General features: G+C 30.1%; 3 protein-coding genes across 3 annotated transcripts; 1 reads left to right on the top strand and 2 right to left on the bottom strand.

Annotated features, from left to right (window-relative positions):
• The first annotated feature begins 1,373 nt into the window (after positions 1 to 1,373).
• On the top strand, positions 1,374 to 3,138 carry LOC148206521 (U-box domain-containing protein 26-like). The gene has a single exon (XM_088104342.1). It carries the CDS (start codon positions 1,602 to 1,604, stop codon positions 2,841 to 2,843), a length of 1,242 nt encoding a protein of 413 aa, XP_087960468.1. The 5' UTR covers positions 1,374 to 1,601; the 3' UTR covers positions 2,844 to 3,138.
• Positions 3,139 to 7,419: 4,281 nt separating this feature from the next.
• LOC148206520 (transcription factor bHLH95-like) lies at positions 7,420 to 14,047 on the bottom strand. Its single transcript, XM_088113722.1, has 3 exons — positions 13,778 to 14,047; positions 8,200 to 8,559; positions 7,420 to 7,500 (listed from the first exon to the last, which is right to left on the bottom strand). The coding sequence occupies exons 1-3, from the start codon at positions 14,045 to 14,047 to the stop codon at positions 7,420 to 7,422; spliced, it is 711 nt and encodes a 236-aa protein (XP_087969848.1).
• Positions 14,048 to 16,918: 2,871 nt separating this feature from the next.
• LOC148206519 (transcription factor bHLH95-like) lies at positions 16,919 to 18,206 on the bottom strand. The gene is made up of 3 exons (XM_088113713.1): positions 17,931 to 18,206; positions 17,402 to 17,836; positions 16,919 to 17,119 (listed from the first exon to the last, which is right to left on the bottom strand). Exons 1-3 carry the CDS (start codon positions 18,204 to 18,206, stop codon positions 17,027 to 17,029), a joined length of 804 nt encoding a protein of 267 aa, XP_087969839.1. The 3' UTR covers positions 16,919 to 17,026.
• Positions 18,207 to 18,688: the final 482 nt, after the last annotated feature.

Raw genomic sequence — 18,688 nt, 5'->3', positions numbered from 1 at the left:
TCTTAATCAATTTAAAGTTTTCAATGGGTGAATACGATGGAATCATTAAAACATTGAAATTTTTCATAGATTTGTTTGCTGACTGTGTGCACTTTTTCTTCATTAGTCTGTTGAAGGGTCCAAAGACCATCAACATAAATTTCAATGGAAAAACAGTGGGAAATGTAGACTGAATTGAAAACTTAGAAGATAAGACATGCAATAAACAGTAAAGTACTGTTTAAGATATGCTTTCATGGATAATGGACATTAATGTTGGAAAATTTTGAAATATCAGCAAAATAACAAAAGTTTGAAAAGTAGCCAGCGATAAAAACCAGTAAACATCAAATCATTAACATTTTGTTTTAGAAAAATCAAATCCTTAGAAAAATAAATCTAAATAAACGTGGAATTTATTTTTTCACCATTTCAATATATATGCGTAATGTTGAAAAATATAACAAATTTAGAAAAATTATGTTTACAAATGATTTTAAATTTGATTCATCCTTTGAATAAATAATAGTTATATATATATAGAGAGAGAGAGAGAGCGAGAGATATGGAGGAATTTGTGATGCAGATGTGACAGGTACAGTGAGAATGAAGCAATGAAGAAAGATGCATGGGAAGAACCCCTTGTTCTTGTTATCCACACCAAACTTGTTTTAGCCACAATAAAGAGGTGGATCACAACCTGGATTCCGTTTCTAATCTCTTCATCTTTGACCTTTGACTCAACCTAATCCACTTCTCTAACTTATTTGCATTTTGCTCCCTTTCATTTTTTCTATTCTCATTTCCCCCTCCCCTTTGCTTTCTTTTATTATTATATTATTATCATTTAATCACGGGTATGATGTAGTGCCGAATAATTAAATTATTTATTTATCGTTACTTTAAAAGTTATCAAATTATTGATCGGGAAAGTGCTTGGCAATGACTACAAGTTTTCATAGTTACCAAAGCAGTGTAGATGGACAAAGTGTATTTATTTAAACATATAAATATTTGTGGAGGTATGATTTGGATTGGATTGGATTGGTTAATTGTAAATGTATGGAAGTGTGGGGGTTGTAGAGTAGCGAATGTACCTATTATTACGTTGTGATTGTGGTGTAGGGGTATTGGGTAGTAAGTTGGTAGAATGTAGGATGAAAGTAATAGGTTTAGGTTTTGAGAAATTGAATTGAGTTAATAGAGAGAAGAGAAGGGTGAAAGAGACTGAAGAATGAAAAGAGGAGGGGGGCAATGGGTATAATAAATAGAGGAGTAAGATTTGAGGGAGAAAAAGTGGGACCCAGAGGTGGCATATTTGGTTTGACCAATCTTTTGGTGTTGGGGAAGCAAGGAGGGTTAGATTCCAAGTTAGATGGTAGCACACGTGTGGGGGAAGGAAGAGTCAGATAAGGGGCAGGGTATGGCAGAGCCAGTCCCTCTCTGTGCCTGTTGGGTATGTTCCTCTGTTTCATCTCATATAAGAGAAACCAAAGCGTGACATACCTAAAGAGAATTTGCAGACCCTTCACATTTAGCACAACTTTTATTAATATTAATATTTTATTTTTATTATCATTATTATTATCATCGTACCCTCTTCCACTCATCCATTACAAACGATGCCTGCAAGTTTAGAACCCTTGGATTTGGGGGTTCACATACCCTACCACTTCAGATGCCCAATCTCTCTGGAACTCATGAGAGACCCCGTCACCGTCTGCACCGGTCAAACCTACGACCGACCCAGCATCGACTCCTGGGTTTCCGCCGGTAACACCACCTGCCCCGTCACACGTGCCACTCTCACCGACTTCACCCTAATCCCCAACCACACTCTCCGCCGCCTTATCCAGGACTGGTGCGTCGCCAACCGCGCTTTCGGTGTCGAGCGAATCCCCACTCCCAAACAGCCCGCAGACCCCGCCCTGGTTCGCTCCCTTCTCAATCAAGCATCCTCTGATTCCGCTCCAAACCACCTTCGTCTCTCCTCTCTCCGACGACTCCGACAGCTCGCTCGCGACTCCGACAAGGACCGCTCTCTCATTTCCTCTCAAAACATCCGCCAGATCCTTCTCCCTATCACTTTCAACGCTGCGGACGAGTTGAAGCACGAGTCCCTCGCGCTACTCGTTTTGTTCCCCCTCGCCGAGTCCGAATGCGCCGCTCTCGCATCCGACTCCGACAAGGTTTGTTACCTCTCGCGGTTGCTCTCGCACAGCTCGCTTGAAGTCCGAGTCAACTCGGCCGCGTTGATTGAGATCGTCGTCGCCGGGACGCACTCGCCGGAGCTCCGCGCGCAGGTGAGTGATGTTGACGAAATCTATGACGGAGTCGTGGACCTGCTCCGCAGCCCGATCTCGTACCCGCGCGCTCTCAAGATCGGGATCAAGGCCTTGTTCGCGCTGTGCTTGGTGAAGCAGACTCGGCACAAGGCGGTGTCCGCTGGTGCGCCGGCGGTACTCGTCGATAGGCTCGCGGACTTCGAGAAATGTGACGCGGAGAGGGCGCTCGCCACGGTGGAGCTACTCTGCAGGATTCCCGTGGGATGCGCCGCGTTCGCTGGCCACGCACTGACTGTGCCGATGCTGGTGAAGATAATACTGAAGATATCGGACCGCGCGACGGAGTACGCGGCCGGAGCGTTGCTGTCGTTATGCTCCGAATCGGAGCTGTGCCAGCGAGAGGCGGTGACGGCGGGGGTGTTGACCCAGCTTCTTCTTCTGGTGCAGAGCGATTGCACGGAGAGAGCCAAGAGGAAGGCCCAGATGTTGCTGAAGCTTCTTCGGGATTCGTGGCCGCAGGATTGCATCGGAAATTCTGACGATTTTGCATGCAGCCAGGTTGTTGTGGTTCCCTTCTAACGATTTTTAATTTTTTGCTATTGTAATAATCTCCATAATTTTAGTGAAGAAAAAAGAAAATTAGATTCGAAGATAAGAAAAATGGACAGAGTTTGTGAAGTCGAAGCTTAATTAATTAGTCTTTTTGTCTAGATTGGTAAATAAATAGAGTTGTAATTCTATATTTAATTATTTTTCTTCTCTTGGTTTTGTATGTAAGGATTATTGTGATGAAGGAAAGCACAACGTTTGCTTCGTCAGAGTTTGTAATTTTTTAAGATGAAAAATATCAAAATAGAGCTAACTTTCTATTTTCTTTTTTTTCTCCTTTTCTCTCCCTTACCCTGTTTCAACTTTCTAGTTATATAGCATATGTTCAGGAATTTAATCGTGATCGAAATGGTTGGTTATTAGAATAGGTGAATATGCTTTACATTTGGGAACCTGGTTAATTATTAGGGGAATGGACACATTCACTGCCATTTGGTGAAGTACACGTTTCTGTTAGTTGCACAGGCACAAGTGTTTTTGACTTCCGAAGAACATCGTTTTAATAATCATTATGTTGGGGACTCTTCTCCATGGCTTCCACTGCTAACCTAAGAAGAAAAATTTAGCTTTTTTCTTCTTTTTTGTAAATATGCACTTTTTTTTGTGTGTGAATTTATGTAGCTTTTTCTGAAGCCTTTTTTCTGTACATCAATTTTGTTCTGGACAATACTGGGACCCCAATAAGATTTTTATTTTCTCCTCTTAACCCAGTTTATTGGTGAAGAATGATACGAGGATGGATGTGGCTTGAATTGGAATCTGTAAAAAAGGTAACGACAACCTATGTGATGGGGTATTTTGTAAGTGATGGGGGTATTTTATAATTGACAGAGGAAGAGTGTATAAGAAAAATAATTGAGAAGATAAAAGAATGTTAAAGTGAAACTACAGATGGTGCATTCCAATGGAAGGCTATCTATATAGGGGCATTACCATCAATGTATCAACTTGTAGTTGAACAGCGTATTAGTCTATGACTAAGAAGTTTGAGCAAGAACAAAACAGAGGGAACAGAAGGCTGCACGGGTTTGAAACGTCTTTGAATGAAAAAGAAAGAGGGGGCACATGTGAGGGAACATGGTGGGGTCAAGAGGGTCCTACTACAAGGACTGGGAAAATGGTTTATGTGGCTTACAAATAGAGGAGAGGAGGGTCACATGTTGGTGGGAATCAAACAATTGTATCACATGGGTGCTTGCTTATTTGTTATTCTCTTCACTCCTTTTTCAATATTTTTTGATGGGTACTGCTACAACTACTGGTGCTCACACATCACATGCCCAGCCTTGTTTCTGCTCCACAGTCCCTTACAGATAGAAATTTATTTTGTCTTCCAATCCAAGCTTGGGATATGTAGCACCCGGGACCCATCATCTACTGTCGCCCTTTTTAGCTTTTTCTAATTATCTTGTATTCCTCCTTTTGGGACACCCACCTAAGGGATGAGGTGATGGGCAACCTTTCCAGCGAGTTTTAACAGTAAATTAAAGTATTCCAAGTCAGAGATTGTGTATTGTATGTAAAGATACTTAGGGTGAGATTTCATTCATGATTCATCAGTGTCTTGCTGCTTTTGGGTTGTCTCCAAGAAAAGAAGTCAAATTGATATTTACATTGTTTCCCCTCTTAATGGGAGACGCATGATATCATTGATATTTTCTTTGTTCCTTCGCGTGCTTGATGTGTTGTTTTCAGCTGTCCTACAGTACAGTTAAATGCTTTCTGCAGACAACAATTCAAACACTGGCGTAAGGGTCTTCGTCCATAGTGAACAATGACGATTACTACTACCACCTGCTGAGCATGCCATGCATGTATTATTGGGTTCTTATGATTCAACCATCACTTTCACACACTATTGAACACAATAAAGTGAAAGACCACACGTGCTCCTCTTCACTGCTTTGTTTCTCAAGTTCACATTGACAAAATGTTGGCTGATTCCAATCGTGCACTTCCTGTTTACAGTTCAGAGACCAAGAGTGGAACTGTTGTTGTCAAGGACTACGAGTGTCCATGATGGTGACCATTTTTCCTGATAATACTATACACTAGCCTATTTTCATCTAACGTAACACTCTGATTTATATTTGGTTCCACTATTTTTTTTTTTGTTTTGTGAAATTGAGGACAGCTTGCATCTCTTATGGTGATAAAGTTCATGCTTCTACATGACTACTAATAAATAAGGCAACTAGCCAGAGAGTCTATTTGTGGTTTTGACAGACAACTAAATTCAATTGGGTTACTCTGTAGCTCACTTAGATTCGGACCAAATTATTTGGGGGACTTCCTTATGCAACCAACGTTTTTCTTCCTGCACTTTCAAACTATACATAATGCCTCATTTTACCCTTCTCTATTTTGTTGTTAAAATAATTTATAATAAAATTATTTATATTCTTTCCTGAATGACTAGTTTGGTACATGTTTCTCGTATTCGGTGACATATTTTGGATTGCTCATTTAAGTAAAAAACGATATGTTTGACAACTTTTTTTATAATATTTTGATACGTGAAATCTTAGATATTGCTAAGGTTTCTTTTTTTAGAAAGTTTTGAATAAGACATTTTTTAGCATAGTAATATCAAGCTTATTTTAGTATTCAAATGATCTTTTTATTATATTTTTTTTTCTTCAAGATTTTGTTTATTTATAGTTTTTTTTTTTTGAGAAATGATTGTTAGATAGAGAGATTGACTTCATGTAGAGTTGGTAGTCTTTTGGGTGAGAAGTCAGACTTAAATCTACTTTACAAATGTATGGTGCTTTGTTATTAGCTTTAGCAAAATGTCGCTTGTATGATATGTCAGAGCAGAAGTCTTCAAGGGAAACATTTCCAAATATTCTTTATTTCAACATCTTTTTCTTGTGTGCAGTGATTTTGATCAAGTCTTGCTGTTTTTGTGATTTGTACAAATATCAAGGTGTACAAACATCGAAACACTTTATCTTACATGCATTAAATATTTGAATATTGATAAATGTTAAGATATATAGCATGTTAAAAACATTTTATGATATGTCAACTCATTAATAAATGCATCGTTTAATTAGGCATTCAACACATATGATCATTAGATGGTGTAAAGCATTAGAAAAGTTGTTTGTAATTGATAGCCTTTAGCGATTATTCTTTAGGCGATTCATTTTATAAGACGCTTGCTTGAGTAAACATTGTTTTAAGTGAAACATACTTTAAGCTTTAGTGTTAAGAAAGAGATAGACACTTTTATTCATAAAACGCTTGCTTGTAAGACATTGTTCGTTTAAACATTTAGATGTTATTTGTTAAGCATTGTTTGTTGCTCATATTATCTATTGGATGATTCATCAAGAAAGACATTTCTTTTTATTAAACGTTGTTTACAAGGCATTGTTCATTAGACAACATAGTCTAGAAAATGTTGTTATAAGCATGTTTTCGTTTAATAAAGGTGTTCCAAAATATTTTTCTCTTAGATGTTATTTCTTTAAAAATCTTTCATATAGAGCAATATTTCGTTTAATGCTTTTGTTAAACTTCAAAACTTAAATTGTTAGACGGTTTATTCTCTAGACGATCTTGTCTTAATAAATGTATCTTTCAATTATCACAAAAAGATACACATTAGAATTTTCATATAAATCAATCACACTCAAATATAATAAACATTTAAGTTGTGTTCACTTCTGTGTATTTAATGTTATAGCAGAAGGAATGGTAAGTGATTTACATCTTCTTATATGAGGATTTGTGCATGAGTGTGAGCGACGATTTGCGAGATGTGTAAGATATACTATCTCGATATGTAGAAGAAATTTGCAAGCAAAGATAGTAGATGGTGGATTGTTGCGTTTTGTTCTCTACATGTCCATGGATTTGCAAGAGAGAAGAAGGTTTTGTGGTAGGTTGGAATCAATTCCAAAATCGATTCCATGACTTGATGGAACCAATTCTAGGTTGGTTTATTTTATGGAAAAAAGTTAATGTGTTCATATTTATTATATATATATATAATAATAAAATAAATATAAGGGAAAAAAATAATATTATATTTTAACCTATTAAAATATTTTTTTATCCATAAAGTATTTCATAAATTTTTATAAATTTTATCTCAACTCATGTACTTTCCCTTTTAAATCATTTAAAAGAAATACACAAATTTTATTCTCAAATTTATTCAAATTTATCTGTTACTCTTCATCAATTATAAGTGAATATGAATACTTATTACCATTAATAATTAATAATTTAATAGTTATTAAAATAAAACTAAGTAATATACAATAACTAAGTTCTCGGTATTTTAAAGCAACTAACATTGCTGAAGAATAAACAAATTAAATTCATACGGTTGAATGGATTCTTATGGTATCCCACTCATAAAAGGCTACAAACTCATGATAAAGATTGTTAACTAACAAAGGTTGAGTTTGCACATGCTTGAACCACACACTGCACCAGAAGAAAACTAAACATATGAAACCAACCATCCCAGTTTAGGCATAAAAGGTTTTGTAAGATGATGTGATACTATAAGTTTGTATCATCCAAAACTTTAAGAGATCCATGGCATAATTTCTTCAGCAGCTTTCCTGTAAGTTTCCTCCATTGAATTTGCATCCGAAGCTTGTTTTCCCTGTACCATAAACAATTCAATAAGTTGATAAATTTAACTAAGAATATGTTAGTAAAAGATTTAAAAAAGAAACACATATTTTCATAAAGTAAAAATAATTTATTTATAAATTAGTAAAATCTCTTTCAAATATTTTTATTTAAATTTCATTTTAGACACAATTATCAACTCGATTTACTCTCTTGGTGTTTTTGTAATTGTAATATTTAATTCATATTAATTGTAATATTTAATTTATAGAAAATATAAATTTTGGTAAGTTTCGTGTACTTTATTAAAAAATATTTATTTTATAAAATAGAAAGTATTATGTTTTTTAATTTATTTGTTTTAATTTTTACTTTTATGTTTATTTAACAAGTCAATCTTAGTTAATTTATTTAAATTTAAAATAAGTGTTTATGAAGTAAATAAGTAAAAAACACTTATTTAAGAAAAAAATCAAAATTTACTTATTAAAAAATTATAAAACTGCTAGATTTAAAATAAGAAGTAGAGAGATACATAAACAGAATAAAATTGACTTATTTAATTAAAAAATGGTGTTTTAAAATATAAAAAAGAAAATAGGTATTTTAAAAAGTCATACTTTAAACGTAAGAAAAGGCATTTAGGGGCGTAACATAGTCCTTAAACACGCATTGAGAAATTATGAATAAGAAACATAGATGTATGGTGGGAATGAAGTTTAAAACTTACATGGACTTGAATCATGCATGTACTTCCATTTCCATTGGCCGAAATGGTTGCAGAAATGAGTTCTATGTTGTGCTTTTCAAGCACAGAAGCAATGTTGGTCATGAGTCCTGGCTTATGCACTGAGCAAATAGAGAATTGAGCTTCATTTCCACGAATGTTCAGGACCATGTTTGAAGCAGCCCAAGTTTTATCAAAACCTTTCTGCTTCTCAGACACTGAACCCGCACCAGAACTCGTTCCCATAATTTGTTTCAGAACATGTTGTGCCCTTTCTTTTTTCTTTCTCTCTAGCTTTTCCAGAGTTTCCTGCAGAACTTTTATGTAGTCCACTGCTTCGTTCACTACGGTTGCTTTATCAGCCTAAGAAGTAGCATATCAGAACCATCTCAGAATAACATTCTAACCTTAACTTTCTCACTTGTCCTCAAGTGGGACACACACACAGTAATGGCTCTTTTCTTTTAATACATTAAAAACTATCACTTTAGAGTTCTATCTGTTTTCTGATCATTAAATACTTATACTCGATGAAACATTTGTCTATCAGTTATAACAATATATATAGAGTATTGAACAAGATGAACATTTATAAAGAATACATTACTTGAAGTAAAATCAGTCTAAACACAAACAACACCTGATGTAATAGAAACATATTTCATGTAAAAGCTGAACTATACACTGATGTTTAAGAGTTAATATCCAAATGCATTGAATCACTAAGCATCTGACCGAACAAATTTTCTAGGATATTAGTACAATGTGTTAAACGCTATCAAAAGATATATAACTATCTGATATGTCAAACATGTCCAAGACATAAGACATATAAAGTGTCAAACACTATAGAACCCCTAACAGAGTGTCTAATCACCATAGCGCTTGAACAAAATAATAAAGCGTATGAAATTCAAGCTTTGTTAAACATTACTAACCGATATACTTAAGCTTAGATGGCCTTGTGATACAAGAGCTTAAAAGATCACATTATCTAAGTATAACACATCAAACACTTTACCTTCAAGTAATGTTCTTATCAAACAATGTTGACATATTCCAAAATGTTTTAAACATGCAATGTGCAAAATGACCATTAACATTTAAAACATTTAATGGTGTACAAAAAAGTGTTTTGATTGCATACTTTGCTCTTGTTGTCTCTACAGGTAATGTCAATAATAAGCTTTATACAAAAGCGCAACACAAAGGACAGAAAGACGTTGAGAGATAAAAGGACATTATTGGAATGTTTCCTAAAAGCCTTTAAATTTGGAAAACTGTATAAGTTACTCAAGAAAGAAAACACTGATAAAACATTATCACCCTAAAACATAGACTTGAGTCTGACCAGTTACTTAAAGAAGGCCATGAAGTCTATCTGAAGTCAACTTTATGTCCAATGGTCATTTCTCAAAAGGGTTATATAAAGAAGATTCACAGAACTTGAGGTTGTTGAAGTTGAAGAAGGTGAAAGTAGACGAGAGAAGATGAGAGAAAGAAAGAGAAAATATACAAGAAATATCATTAACTCTACTCTACCTCAAAGTTTATATCATTTGAAGCTCTTCAACCTAACAAAAAGAACATCACAATTTCACAAATTATATTGTATTGTATTGATCTCTCTTTGAGAGTTCCTTAATTTGCACTTGTAATCATACACTGATTGTGTTTTTAAATTTTGAAGAGAACTAAAACACTTGTATTGAGCGAAACGTGTTAAGACAAGAATATCTAAAGAGAATAAACATCTCAAGTTTTAAGGTTTAACAAACAATAATGAACAAAATATTGTTTAGAGAAGAATAGCATTTGGTCAATGAGCACAACAAAACATTTTTATTAAATGCTCATAAGACAAACTATGACGTGTCAAATATAAAAGATTAAACAACATATTGACAAAAAGACGTCTGGTGAAAGAAGGCATAACTGTTATGTATTATATCAATTGTCACTACTTGAAAAAACTCAGACTTGCACTAAACACTTATTTTACGAAACATGCTTTAACACTATATCAACATATAGATCATTCAATGCATGTACATATTGTACACTTATTTCTGTTATGATTTTCTATTAAGCTTTCTATTATGATTTTCTTTTAGGTTTTCTGTTATGATTTTCTGTTAGGTTTTTTGTTATGATTTTCTATTGCTTGTATTTTTCCTTTATATTCAAGCATGTTTCTCTATTGTAAAACAACTAAGTTCTCATACTTTCCATAAAATATTTCTTTTCAAGTTTTCTCTCCTTTGTGTTTTATTAAACACTCACATGGTATTAGATAAAACACCTTCCGTATTTACCTTCTCTTTGTTGTTGTTTCACCCATGACAAGTTCTACTCCCCCTCATGATCACCTTACAAATCACGTCAGTTCTGTAGAGTTGGGTTTTCTAGTATGGTTGACACTGATTCATCTATTGCTATTGATCTTTCTACCGTGAGATGTTAAGAGATATTATGCTATCAATATTAAAATAAATTGTATTTGCCACATAAAGTGTTACATAAGGTATTAGATATATAATTGATATCTTCTTTCATATTTCTGTTATGATTTTCTATTGGTTGTATTTTCCCTTTATATTCATGCATATTTCTCTATGTAAAATAACTTAGTTCTCATACTTTCAATAAAATATTTCTTTTCAAGTTTTTTCTCTTTTGGGTTTTATCAAACACTCACATGATATCAGATTAAACACCTTCCACATTTACCTTCTCTTTGTTATTTCACCCATGGCAAGTTCTACTTCTCCTTCTCATCACCTTACAAATCAAGCCAGTTTTGTAGGGTTGAGTTTTGTTAGTATGGTTGACACTGATTGATCTTTTGCCATTGATCTTTTTGCCGTGAAGAATGACAAAATTCATGCTCTCTTTGGTTTCTCTAAAAACTAATATGAAGCTATTTCTGCCTTCCTATAAAAGTCACAAAATGCTTTTTCTTCTGCCACTATTTTTAGTCAACATATTGTACAACACTCATATCAATACCTTTTAGATGATTGAAGCAATTAAAAAAAACATCAATAATTCTTTAGTTTCTTGGTTTCTCTAGTTTCTTGATTCTCAGTTTCTCAGTTCTCTAATTTCTCGACTCTCCATTTTCTCGATTCTCTAGTTTCTTAGTTCTCTAGTTTCTCGGGTTTCAATTTCTCGATTTTTTGGTTTCTTAATTTCTTTAGTTTCTCAGTTATTAAATATTGTCATTCTCAATATTATTGATTCTCATTATCAATACTCTCGTTATCAATACTGTAGATTCTTGTTTTTTTTTCAAAGTTCAATTTTTTTCAAGATTCTCAAGTTCTGATGTTTCTCAAATTTCTCGAGAATATCAAAATTTTCAAGATTCTCAAATTTCAAAATTTTCAAATTTCTCAAGATATCAAGATTCTTTCATCCTACTACATTTCAAAAATGCTACTTTCAAGTTAAGCCTTCATAATTTTCATACCCACCTTGAAACCGGGTGTTATAAATATTTTATATCTTCTTTCCGTTTTTTATTATAATTTTCTATTAAGTCTTTTATTATGATTTTTTTGTTTTGATTTTTTGTTGCTTGTATTTTTCTTTTATATTTAAATATATTTTTCTATTGTAAAATAACTAAGTTTTTATATTTTCGATAAAATATTTCTCTTTTAGTTTTCTCTCCATTGTGTTTTATCAAACCCCACATAAGGACTCGTGTTTGATATATATAATATATATTTGTGCGTACCCTTTATTCGGCCTCTTTTGCGGAGAAAATATGCATTAATTATTTTTTTAAGATCTGTTCAAATTATTTGTTATGGTCATAATTTAATTTAACCGTCATCATAGGTAGTATTCCTTTAAAAATTATTCCTAGAAATCAATAAAAGAAGAGTATTATTCAATGCTCTTATAGTATTCGTATTAAGTTATTCTTACTTTGTCAATAGAATGTTTATAATTATAATGAATACAAGAATATCATATAATCTCAATATATGGAGATAGGGAGCAATAATACACTAAATAATTTGAAGGATAGGCCCATAATGTTAATTATATGTTTAGGCTTACAATCAATGATTATGTAAGAAGAGTGTTTCATCCTACACCTCCAAGATCTCATCTGCACCTCCAAAAATTCCACTTTTAGCCTTCTGACATCTCATCATTATCCTACACCTTTAACTTTATAAAAAATTTTATTTTTAATTTTAATAAACATATTTTATTTTATTATATTCTTCTTCTCGTTAAAAAACTCTACACCACCTTAATAATAATTAAATTTAAAATTCTAATATTATTTAATATATTTTATATTTTAATAATTATTAAAATATAATTGATATTATGATAATAGTTATATTAAAAATATAAAAATAAAATAATTAAAATAAAAATAATAAAAAAAAATAAAATTATACTAAATAAAATATTTAATATATCAAATATATTAAATTATATTAAAATATTAAATTAAATTAAATAATTATTAAAATTTAAATAATAAATAAAATTTTAAAACTATTATTTATCAAATAACAAATAAAATTATATTAAATAAAATATTAAATTATATTAAAATATTAAATTAAATTAAATAATTATTAAAATTTATATACAAAATGAAATTTTAAAAACTATTCTTTATCGGATATGGATATCCGATTCTTAACTCATCCGATATCTATATCCGATTAACTAATTTTTCAAAATTTTGTTTTTTTAAAATTTTAATAATTATTAAAATTAATTTAATATTTTAATATAATTTAATATATTTAAATATATTAAATATAATTTTAAGTATTATTTTTATTTTCATTTTTATTCTTATTTTAGTTATTATTTTTCAATTTTCTTATAAAATTATTTTAAAAATATAAATTATATTTATTAATTATTAAAATATAAAAATATAATAAGTAATATTATAATTTTTATTTAAGTTTAATATTTATTAAATTTTAAATAAAAAACAAAAGTATTAACATATTTTATAAATTTTAATATATAAATAAGTTTTTAAAATTTTCATTTTTATTTAAAATTTAATAATTATTTAATTTATTTTAATATTTCATTATAATTTAATATATTTCAATATATTAAATCCAATTTATTATTATTATTTATTATTATTATTATTATTTTTATTTTATTTTAATGTTTTTAATATAACTATTATTATAATATAAATTATATTTTAATAATTATTAAAATATAAAGTTATTTTAAATAATATTTAAATTTTAAATTAAATTAAATTAAATTATTATTAAGATAGTGAAGATTGTTTTTAATAAAAAAGAAAAAAATGGAAAATATTTATTAAAGTTAAAAATAAAGTTTTGAAAAAGTTGGAGGTGCAGGATAAGATGCCAGAAGGTTAAAAGTGAAATTTTTGGAGGTGCAGGATGAGATCTTGGAGGTGTAGGATGAAACACTCATGTAAGAATGTAACAAGAGATTACTTTTTTTTTTCAAGAAAGGGATTTTTTTCACTTTTTTAAGGTACATTTTTTTGTTGATAAAAATAAAATTATTAAATATTTAAAACCTTGAGTAATGAAATATATACCTTTGAAGGAAGTTGCGGAAGTAAAGCACTAAGATCATCGAACATTTCTTTCATTTTCTTTCTTCGGCCTCTTTCGATGGATAGATGCATTTCATTATTAGTTTCCGGATCGTAGGACTCTTCACCACTAGTAAGAATTTTCTTCTCATTTTCATCAACAACATCATCATTCGACATCGTATTCACAACAAGGTTTTGGTTTGTTTTAATTTCACTGGAACGATTAGAACTAGAAGAAGTATCTGTATGATTTTCCAATAAGAAATCCATAAGAAATAAAAGCTGATTTTGTGGCTAGAAAGTGTGGAGAGAAAGAAATGAGGAGTTTGAGGTTAGGGAGAAAGATTGAAGAATGGTTTATTTATACTAAGGTGGCTAAGTTTGCCAAGGTACAAAGACAAAATATAAATGTCAAAATTACTAAGAACAACCCAAAATACATTCGTAAGAACATGGCGTTACGTTGAATTATATTAAATACATTAAATATATAGTTTAATGTTGTGTACTTCAATCTATCCTCATATCCCACCACATATTGACCCACTTGCTTCTTAGGTTTGGCTTCATTTATTTCATTCTTCAAAAATATAGTTTTTTTAATACTATGAATATATTTAATACATTTTATCACATTTCTCATCATTTTGAAACTTCAAATATTTTGCTCATATTATTAAGATAGAGGAGTAGCAATAAAAAAAAATCATTTTACATGTAATTCTGAATTTTTTTCTTCTTTCCTTTCCACTTTTTTTCAATATTTTTTTGTCTAAATCCTACCCGATAATAAATTTGAAAGCTTTAACAATTATGATGTTAACAATTATTTTGATCAAAATTCTTATATTGGGCATATAAAATGTATTGAATTTTCTTTATCTTTCTGTTTTCTTCTCAATATTAAGTTTTTTTTTCTTTTTTATCAGCATCGTATTAAGTCTTTAACCTCTTTACAAGAAAAACTTTTCTTTATTGTCCATAAAGATATATGATAAAAACAATAAAAATTATTTTTGTTCTCCTTTTTTATTATAATCTATATTTATTTGGATGTATTTAATACTTTAACGTTATTTGGATGTATTTATATAGTAGACAAAACAAGTTGTTTAGTTTTGAAAATTTTTAAAACTAAATTATAATTAAATTTATTAAGAACAAAAACTATTTAGCATTAATTAGATCGAGCCAAATCAATACGTATCGAAATTTGAGCCTAATTAATTTATATTAAATATTTAGAAATTAATCCAAACTGAAAGTTAAAATAAATTTCTCTAAACCTAAGGTTAAGATATCCAACTTGAATTCAGTAAAACAATTAAGTTTTCGTTAAAATAGAAATTAAATTGTTTTATCCAATTAAAAGAATTAAAATTTAAGATATTTTAATTATTTCATCTAAATAAAATATTTAAAAGATGAAAAAAATTTTAATTATAAGTAATCCAAATACTATATATTTTAATTATTTAAAATTATTGAAATTTCTTGTAAAAAAAGACACGAAAGTTAATATAAAAAATACTGTTTTATTTAAAAACACAACATTAAAGTTTCAATGATAGGAAAGAATGCGAGAGAGGGAAAAAAAGTGAAAAGAGAGATTCTTTAAATAAATTAAAAGAAAATATAAAACGATAAAAGATCAAATAATTTTATTTTTCATTAAAAACTTTATTTATTATTTTTAATAACATTTTTGTAATTATTTATTATTATAATAATATAACATCACTCCTAATTTATTACGAGTTACGTTATTCTGACTCATAATTAATTATATATACAAAAATACTTCAAAATATTTGTTATTTTGACAATATAATTTATTATATATGTAGTTTAATTTAATTGTGTTTTCACTTACAAATCACAATGTAACTGTTTCCATAAATTTCAGCGAAGGAACTAAAAATATTTGCACAATGAAATCTACACAAAAACTATTCATACGTATTAAATCCACCTTACAATATTAGTTTTATTATGTTATAAAATTATTAGTTATATTATATATTTAAAAGGTAAAAATATATTTATTTATTTGAATATAAGAAATATTTTTTTATAAAAGCTTTCCTGTTTTAACTTCATTGTAATTCAATATGCAAAAAAAACCATCCTTATAGAAAGCATTATTCACCAAATGCATCCATAAAAATGTGAAACACTCACAAATGGTCCTTAAGACAAAAATTCCAAAATAGTTCCAAAAGCTAGACTATGTTAGAAAAAATAGTTTTTTCTTTTGTTAACTTGCTTTGAAAACTTTAATAAGTTAACTTGTTGTGAAAAAAATGTTTAGGAATAAGTTAACTTCTTTTGTTTTGCAAAGGGGAGTAGTAGCATTCAACTACGTTAATAAATTATTAATATAGACCAAGATACAAATTTAATAAACTTTTTTTCTTAAAATATAGCTTTGATGGGTATGACATTTTTATACAATTTTTTGTTCCAACACTTCCTTTAACTAAGCAAGATCGTTAATGATAATTAAAACCAAAATAAACTACTTTTATAACCTAAAATATTGACAATTCTACTTTGGATTCACGATTTTGAGAAAATAGACTATGTGCTAACAAAATAAAACAATTCTACATAATAGTCCAATCTGATGGAAAAAATGTATAAAAAGTTTTGTTTTACAAAAATTACTTTAGAATCATACCATCAATATTTTTTCATCGATGGATAATATAAAACATTTTATACTATTCATAACCATTAACTCCACGATTATATACTTTAAACGAATTGAAAAGTTCCTTTTAATCTATGTTTGTTTTTAATGTGAGTACAAACTTTATTTGTCTTAAGTTTTATGTACTTATATCATGAATGATATATCTTTATTTTGACTTAATTATCTTCTAAGTCTTCGTAGGACTAAAACAAATATGAAGATCTAAAATTAATACTACTTTTTAGGACTACATATTAATTACAAAATCACAATTACAAACGTTGAAAATAAATTTAAATATTTTATTCATTGATTTTGGATAATAAACATATATATGTAGTTTAAACCTTAAACAACAATATTTGAACATATATTCATAATAGCTGAAGTTAAGCCACAAAATCCCACTTAGTTTTAAGAAAAAGTAGTAATTACATAAACAGATAATAATAATAATAATAATAATAATAATACTAATACTAATAATAATAATAATAATAATAATAATAATAATAATAATAATAATAATAATATAAGTGTTTCGATCCAAAGGTTTAAGCGATCCATAGAAGAATCTCTCCGGCAGCTTGCCTGTAAATTTCTTCCACTGAATTTGCATCCAGGAACTGATGTGAAGCTCGTTTTCCCTGAATCATCAAAAACTTCATATAAGTTAAAGTAACCCTAATTTCATGTTAATATAGAATGCTTGTGTATTAGAAAAAAGAAGTATAAGAAAAATGTTGAATTCTTTTAAAGTAAATGTGTGAATGCGTGACTCTTTTTTTTTTTTTATTAAAGCTACAGTAATTAATAAATTTAAAAAAAAAATCATTTTTAATAATTTGGAAATTGCGTGTGAATAATTATAAACGTTTAGTTTTCTACAGAAATAATAAATGAAAAGTGCATAAGAGTTTGAAACTTACGTGAGCTTGAATCATGATTGCATTTCCATTCCCAAGGCACGAAATGTGGGCATATACAAGCTCTATCTTGTATTTATCAAGCACAAAAACTATGGTGGACACGAGACCTGGTTTATGGGCCGCGCAAATGCAGAATTGGGCCTCATCTCCACAAACATTCAAGACCATGTTTGAAGAGGCCCACGTTTTATCAAAAGCTACGGGCTGCTGCTGTGCAGGGAATAAAAGTGCGTTTGAAGAAGTTCCCATAATCGCGTTCGAAAAGCCGTAATTAGAAGAAAGTCCCCGAGCAGTGAACATGGACGGTGATGACTCATTCCAAAACGTGGGCCCACATCGGACCCTTTCTTCTTTCTGCTTCTCAAGCTTTTCCAGGGTTGTCTCAAGATTTTTGATGTAGCTCACTGCTTCATCCACGACCGTTGATTTATCCGCCTGCAAAATCATGATCGAACACCGAAGCACCTTAGAGAAAGAGGGAAACGAAGTAACCTAAGAATGAAAACGAATCCGATTGAAAATATTTGACCTTAGAAGGAAGATGGGGAAGCAATGCATGAAGACTAGCGAACATGTTTTTCATTTTCTTTCTCCTTTCTCTCTCAGTCCATATATGCATTTCGTGATCAGATTCGCGACTCTTTTCAGCATTTCCTTCTGCACTGCTAACTTTGTTGAGCTCTCGATTTCGCTTCTTATTCATGAGACCTTCGACCTTTTCATTCTTCTGCTTTTGTGAATTCGTTTTTTCCCACAATAAGTTCGTATCATGCAACAAACTTTGATCTTCTGACATGAAGAGCATGACAGATTGAGAGAGAAGAAAAAAATTAAGAGCAGATTTGATAAGCAGAAGAATGGAGAAGACACGTTTATATACAAGTGAGAGAGAGAGCTTACAGCTGAAGATGCAAGAGAGATATGAATGATGATGATTAACCATAACACAATGCAGTTACTTTGCTTCACAACAAATATATTAACATCATAATTATGCTAAAATACTATACCTCAGGCTCCTGTTAGATATGTTAATTACCATGATTTTAGAAACACTTTCATTTAATTTATTTCATTCTTTAATATATATATATATATATATATATATGTGTGTGTGTGTGTGTGTGTAATTTAATTTTTGCTGATATAAATGCAATTTTAATAAATTATATTATATCTATTATTGAGAGATGTAAATAAACTTTGGCGTCAATGAAGCCAATAACAATTTATCTTTTAGGTGTAAAGAGGTTATAAATTATTTTTTCTTTATTGGATATTTTGTTT

The sequence above is a fragment of the Vigna umbellata genome, chromosome 1 (genome assembly GCF_029865625.1).
Source record: "Vigna umbellata cultivar VRB3 chromosome 1, Vumbellata_1.0, whole genome shotgun sequence".
Classification (NCBI taxonomy): Eukaryota; Viridiplantae; Streptophyta; class Magnoliopsida; order Fabales; family Fabaceae; genus Vigna; species Vigna umbellata.
Note: the sequence above shows the minus strand (reverse complement) of the source record. Positions and strands in the feature narration are given on the sequence as shown.